We start from the raw sequence: 7,352 nt of genomic DNA, 5'->3' as shown, positions 1-7,352 counted from the left end.
GTACTGAAGTGTGGACTAACAAAAAGGGTCCCAAAATGAGCTCTGTTATTTCTGGTAACATATTGAGAACCTAAAACCAGCTAGCAATTAACCAAAGTCCACTGAACAAGGGCAATGACAAGGAGAATTTTCTTCTCAGTTCCATCAAGCAAAGGTTCTCCCTCAACATGCGTAGGATAACATACTCTTGAGTAAGAAGGAAATTACCTCAAAGATGGAATTTTGGAGACCCATTGTCCTACAGCAAGTGCCACTGCATGAAATGTCAATATCGGATGAACCAATTAAAAGACCCTCTTGGATAGAATCTGACTTCGATTGATTGCAAGAGGGCTACCAATACACAATGAGGTACCGCAGCAACAAATGACATCACAGGTCGAAGAAAAATCACAACTGTTTTTGCGTAAGTATTGAGTCCAGGGCCAAGTGCAACTGGAACTAAAACAACCTGCAAAGCAACACCAAAAAATTCAAACATCAAGTGATGACCAAAAAGGAATGAACCAATTCAAGCATCTCTTTCTGTCCTCCTAAAGCACTCATTACCTGCAATATTGAGAACAACAGAAGCAATGAGAAGGCCAATTACGAGAACTGTCTAGCCACAATCTTCAAGTAGCTTTCTCAGAACAATCAACATAGACAAACGTCGTCGTGGTGTCAATTTCAGATAAGGAGCTTCCTCAAGTTCTCCATTTAAGATTTATAAGCACCACAACAGTTCTAGAATTATTGGGTGTGGAATTGACAAATTACAAATAGTTATCCCTGTGAAAAAACAAAGTAAACCAAAACGTACTCATTGATTAATTTTTCATGAGGGGAAAAGATAAAGATAAACGAAAATAAATCACAAAATGTGCAAAATAGTTATCCCTGTAAAAAAAAAAAAAAAAAAAAAAAACCTGTGGAATTGACAAATTACAAATAGTTATCCCTGTGAAAAAACAAAGTAAACCAAAACATACCCATAGATTAAATTTTCATGAGGGGAAAAAATAAAGATAAACCAAAAATAGATCACAAAATGTGCAAAATAAGTACGGTGAATACTGAAAATTAACCGCAAAGGAGTCTACAAAAGTTCCAGAGAAATTTCATCATCTGGCAGGTTACATTAAAACTGGGCCCAAATAAAAGAATAATCACAATCAAGGCCATCCATGCATACAAAGTAAGATGTTAAAAATTTCTACTCCAGTTCATTTGATTCTTTTCACATGTGGCATTCTAGCAAAAGACCCTGCTTACATTAAGGTGAGGGGGAAAAAGGACGGGTATACAACATACTCCTCCTATTTAATCTAAAATAATAGTACCACCAGAAGTAGCACCAGGAATTGCCAAGGGATCAAGATTCCAACAGCCACTAAGCTGATAACTTTTCTCTCTGGTGAAATGAAAAGCTGGAATCTGATGAGAAAATCTGCTCAAATCTGCCTGTGGAATATCCACAAACCTAGTTTTGGACCTTTGGCTTCTTGGAATTCTGTACACCGACTTATAACCATTAACGGACGACAGAATAGCTACTTTTATGTTCTGCTCACGATCTTCCAAGATTTCTACAATGTCACGTTCATGCTTCAGCCAGTCAGAGACTGACAACTCTGAGTTGCCTTTCTTGTATACGGCCCAAACCTGACCCTTTCTTGGATATATTTCAAATCTATTTTCACCAATGGCGTCAGCTTTTACCTGATGAGAAAAAGCTGAGCGTTCGATAACCTTGGTTTTACCATTAACTATAAACGTCCCACAACAAACAGGCTGATTCAAGGCATTCGATGGTGAGCAGGCTTCAAGCGGCACCACATGCAATCTGAAATCAGATGTCTCAATTCTCTTAACTTGAGCATAGTTCCTAGGCATTCCATCAACATCACTATAGAGTGCCCATATCTGACCAAATTCAAACTTGTCCTCAGATCTTTCTGCCTTAAAGTCATAACACACGGCATCAGCAATTTTGTGAACAGTGGATGGAGATGAAGGGGCATTATAGCTTTCCTTGACACTGGTGGAACTTCCTCCTTTCTTATGCAAATGCATCTTCTCATTATAATGACTTGAGGAAACACTTCCCATAAAGTGAAGAATGCTGCTCTGCTTTTTGACCTTCTTAGCATCTGAATGCTTGTAGACTTCCTCCCGGACTTCACATTGAGACACATTTAATTGGTCCTTTTTCTTGCCCAAATCCCTTGGAGATCTTCTGAGCCTTAATGCATCAATCGCACAAACAATGGTCTGCTTCTTACAGGTTTTAATTCGCTCATCAGCTTCGCTGCAGCCCTTGTCATTAATGCATTGACCGGCATCAACTTGATTGCAATTCGGCATTCCTCTGTTTGACCCAGTTGCAGATCTTCCGGGCATTAAGTGCTCTCCCTCAGGATCACTATCAGGCCTCTTTGGCAAGCTAGTCTTCTTAGAATCCATTGTAGGTTTCTCTTTGCCCTTAGCAGATGCAGGAGACAAGCCACTTGATTTAGACACCAGGTTTTCTTTTTCCATCTGTACATCATCAGGATCATCAAGCTTGTTGACACTGGTTGGCAGAGAAGCGGGATCAAACTCAAAAGATCCAACAGGAACACCTTCCCTCTCCTTGCCAGTCATTTTATATGAGGGAATTTGATGTGAAAATTTATACATGTGAGCTGGTGCTATACTAAATGAGATAACCCCATGATGTGCAGTTTGCTTAAACAGGCTGACAAAACCATTGACTTTGCCCAAATAGGCAACCCCAATACCAACATTCTCATCAAAATCTGTCAACACCTCCACAAATTCATACTGGTATGGTGGTCTATGCTTTTCTGGGTCAGAACCCCACTTAATATCCCAATCACTAAAGATGGCCCAAGTTTCTCCCACCTTCGGATATATCAGGAAAGAGCGTCTACCAACACTTCTAATCGAACTTTTCTGATGAGAAAACATTAGACGATCTTCCGTATCTTCAGTCTTCCCATTGATGAACTTACCACAACCAATAGGCAGTTCAACATCACACCAGGCTTTCTCACTTTCATCATCTGGATTAGGCTCCAGCCAAGTAATCTGTAACCTAAAATGAGGTGAGAAAACTTTCTTGATCCGAGCATGGAATCTTGGCATGCCATCACATGGATCATAAATAGCCCAAGTTTGATTCACAGCAAAACAGTTTTCTTCCCTAATTTTATCAAAATCATTGAAATCTGGATCAGGATACTCAATGATCTCCGGATTCCGTGTGCTCCCATTATCACAAGCTGATATGTCTGCTTCCTTCCCTTCTGCTTTGTGTTCCCTGGTATTGCTTTTCTTATTTGGCATGCTCTCTTCAATAGAACTGGCTTTCTGTTTCAACTCCCTTTCACTTGATGTGCCATATTTGGATACCCCACCATGATCACCTGCTTCTTGCAGCTCCTCTTCACCGGATCGGTCTGGTTTGCTCCCTTTTGACCTCTTTGGGGAGCTAAAAAAATCACCATCATTAATATTTTCATTGTACAAAATATTTTGCCTTTGCCTTGAAGATCTTCTAAGCTGCTGGCCTGCATCAGGTGCAAAATTCTGACTTGAAAAATTACTATCTTTTTCTTGAACCTCCACATCCACTTCTTCAGAACTTTCATCAGATTCAATTACTGACTTCCTCTTTCTCTTCCTGGTTGAATTTCTTGATGTTCCTACCACATTGGGCTTTTCAACATTGGGCTTTGGTGTTCTGCCACTTTCCATCCCATTTGCTAAATTAGGCTTGGGCATTCCAGCATCTTCCTTCAGATTCGCTCGACCGCCTACTTTTTCTTGGGTCTTTGAACTCCCACCAGCCTGAGAAGCATTCCCAGCATTAGAGACAGGATCGAACCTCTTGAAAAAGTTTCTGCCGGAAGGTTTTCCACAATTGTTTTGTGAGGCCACCTTAGAGGGCCCTGGATTTGGAAAACCATTCTGCATGGCTGGATTTGGAACCCCATTGTAACTGTGAAACTGGTGCCAAGGAAATCCTGGTGGCATGCCCTGAGTACCCAAATCAAAGGCAGTGAAGCACTGTTGGCAATTTTGACAGCGCAGAACCTTATTTACGAAAGTTCTATAGTATTGGTATCTCATGCCACAATTAGAACAGCTTGTCCAAAATGCAGTCGTTTGTGCATTCTCAATAGGATGCGAACCTGTAAACTGTGAAGGAGTTTTTGGAACAGTGTTTGCAGCCCCGGACTGCAAAGGACCTCTTGGAAAACTGCTCGCTGGCCCATTTTGTTTCTTAACAAAGGAATTCCATTGCGCAGACTGAGGCTGTGTCTTGGGTGCAGAACTTCTCACTGTTGTTCTACACTTTAAGTCATAGGTAGACCGTCTAGTCGAGTCTGAAAGCACCCTATGCGCTTCCCCAATTAGCTTGAAAGCAGCCTCAGCGCCAGCAAATTTATTCTTGTCTGGATGAAGCAAAAGTGCAAGCTTTCTGTACTGCTTCTTAATGGTGGCCTCATCAGCTGACCGTTCAATCTGAAGAATTCCATACCAATCCTTTTCTGACCCCAAAGTTTGGTTTTGTGCAGAGCAGTGAACTTCACATACTGTTAAAATTTGGGAAACATTGTCAAGTTCAGGGTAGAGACGTTGAGCCTTGTGTGCAAACCTTAGTGCCCCTGCAAAATCTCCAGTTCTTATCTTATTTTCTGCAACCTGTTTTGCCTTTATTGCCTCATCTTTATTGCACTCCATGTTTAGAGCAACTCCAATTCTCTTGCCCTAAATCCACAATCTTTCCCACCTACCACCAATCACCCAAGATCTTCATCCTAAACCAACAATCAACAAACAAAATTAATCAAATTGCTTCGTAATTTAATTTCCTTAACATAACATTATAGAAACACTAACTCACAATCACAAGAAAGAAGGGGTCCGTGTTTTCCTTCAATATAGAAAGAATTTGGACCAAACCCGATAATTCCAGTGACCCTGAACAAAATCACCAAAATCAAAATAAAATAAATCAAAATTCTAAGCCAAGGACACACAAAATTAACAATATCAAACATGAAATGATCATACATTGATGGTGGTTCCGAAGAAAAAAGAAAACAGATAAAATGAACATTATCTATTAGAATAAAAGCTCAAATTGCAATTTCAGAAAGCCACATGCAAGCACGCAAAAATCGTAAAAGCAATGAAATGAAATTACATTTTCTTCTCTCTTCTCACGTTGAAAATAATAAACATAAAAATAAAAACGGCGCAACAAGCAAGCACAAAATTCAAACCCCTAAATCAAAAGCACTTCAGTAAGTGAGAATTACTAGAGAAGTAAAAGAAAAACATTATTAAAAAATATAACACAATCCCAAATCTAATAGAACACTAAACGAAACAATTATAATAGCACAAAACAAAACCTTAGCATTCAGAAAATTGAAAACAGTGTAAGGTACTTACAAGTTCAAATGCAGTGGGTGAATGGTCAAAAGTCAAACCCTAGAAAAATTTTAAAAGAATTTCGGACTCTGAGAGATAGAGAGAGAGAGGTGCAGAGAAATTGGAGAAAATTGAAGGAACCGGAGGGAAAATTAAAAGAATTTAGAGAGAGAAAACTTACTTCAGAGTGTTGAAAATTTGGGGGTTCTGAGAGAGAGCGAGTGGGAAGAGAAGGGAAGAAAACGAGGGAAATTTTTGGGGGAAAAAGAGGGAAGACGAGGTGGAGGTCCCTGATTTCTTCTGAAATTTTCGAGGGTTGCCCAAATATTTGCCCTATTTTGCTAGCTCTAATTTTCAATTGTTTTGGCTATGTGATTTTGGTTTGTTGATGATGGGATGGCATTCATTTTTTATAATACCATTATGGTTGTGTTATTCTTTTGTATAAAGTCTTATAGAATTTTCTAGAATAGGTGTCAAATGGGTCGGGCCGTCGAATCTATTATGGGCTCAATTTAGATTCTGTACGTATCCGATTAAATTCGATTTGTTGTAAGTTACGCAGTGTTGATATTAGGAGGCCCAAAAGTTCGATAAGAACTTTTTAGATATCTATTTCTCTTTAATAAGATATAAACCGACGTTAATAATTACTAAATAAATTTATTGAAATAATCTAATGTACAATGAAAATAAATCAAAAGTTTACTCTTGAAACTTTAAAACGCTTATGCCACTATTTATTGGGCTCGAGAAGTTCCCACATGACAATTACAATCTTAAGCCTGGATCTTATTCATCGAGCTAATTGAAGTTGCAATGCTCTACTTCTTGATATTTAGAAACCTCTAATCATCAAACTCAAATAAGGTGAAATTAACTATAAAAAGGGTAAAAAGTCTAGTCCATATCTTTCTAATTAGTATTTCGAAAGTGATAAATCAACTCGTGAAATTAGATCCTTTACTCATCTTACTTTTTGCTCAACTTAAGATATGCGTATATTATTAATTATGTATAAATTATATGTATCATTTTATTAATTTTGTTTTTATCAACTCCCTCAATGAACCTAAAAAAAGGCAAGCCAAAGTCAAGAAGAATAAAACATCTAAATTTTCTCTTATGCACCAACCGTTCAAAATCTCCAAGTACAAAGCTCTTGATTAGAAGAGTAAAAGAATTTACACACTCCTTAGACCTAAAGTTTACTCGATTTTAAAAGTAATCCACTATTATGAATTTTTTATATTATATTATTTGCAAGTATATTTATATTTTAAATTTGGCTCGACTTGATAGTGGATACAATTAAAAAAACAAATAAATTACATCCAACAATTTCCCATTTGTTTAAACACAGCTAATTTCATTCACAAGTCCATCGTGTTATGGTCGTTAGGTTTAAGCACACATGAACTTGCGCGATTGTGTATGAACAATTACACAAGTTATAATTGAAAAAAAAAACCAATATAATTGAAAATGGGCGCATATTTGTTTTATTGCTGAATTAAAAAAAAAAGTGTATGCTAATAATTAATTAGTTAGATCATTCGTAATATTTAAAAATGCACCCCTTACTTTGTTATTTTATAGAAATGACCCAGAGTTTCATAAGTGCGGAAGTGAAGTTTGAAGATTTAAATTTTATCCATTCTTGCCACCACATAAAGTTACAATCATTTTGAAAGCGATGGGTGTCACTGTACAAGTTAGTGAAGTTACAATCTTTCAATGTTCAGTTGAAATTGGGGCAAAGTAAATGTAACCTTGTTTTGAGTAAATAACTTTTGTTGCCAAAATGGCCTTGAGCCACTGGGCAAAAGACCTTATTATGCCAATGAGACATGTTTTAGAGATTCCTCCAATTAGATATGAGATACCAATATTTTCAATTAAAAAAGTATTTTTCTTTACCTTTT

The 7,352-nt window shown here is 37.5% G+C and overlaps 1 protein-coding gene across 5 annotated transcripts; it reads right to left on the bottom strand.

The window, feature by feature from the left end:
• Positions 1-1,038: 1,038 nt before the first annotated feature.
• On the bottom strand, positions 1,039-5,831 carry LOC18042794. 5 transcript variants are annotated; one of them, XM_024183193.1, is made up of 4 exons: positions 5,609-5,831; positions 5,449-5,487; positions 4,895-4,971; positions 1,039-4,808 (listed from the first exon to the last, which is right to left on the bottom strand). In XM_024183193.1, the coding sequence occupies exon 4, from the start codon at positions 4,729-4,731 to the stop codon at positions 1,303-1,305; it is 3,429 nt and encodes a 1,142-aa protein (XP_024038961.1). In that variant the 5' UTR covers positions 4,732-4,808; positions 4,895-4,971; positions 5,449-5,487; positions 5,609-5,831; the 3' UTR covers positions 1,039-1,302. The 5 variants fall into 5 exon arrangements, with proteins under 5 accessions (XP_024038961.1, XP_024038963.1, XP_006433149.1 ...); XM_024183195.1 differs by lacking the exon at positions 4,895-4,971; XM_006433086.2 differs by lacking the exon at positions 5,449-5,487.
• Between the last annotated feature and the right edge of the window lie 1,521 nt (positions 5,832-7,352).

The sequence above is a fragment of the Citrus clementina genome, unplaced genomic scaffold (genome assembly GCF_000493195.1).
Source record: "Citrus clementina cultivar Clemenules unplaced genomic scaffold, Citrus_clementina_v1.0 scaffold_5, whole genome shotgun sequence".
NCBI classification, from domain to species: Eukaryota; Viridiplantae; Streptophyta; class Magnoliopsida; order Sapindales; family Rutaceae; genus Citrus; species Citrus x clementina.
This window is presented reverse-complemented; position numbering and strand designations above follow the sequence as displayed.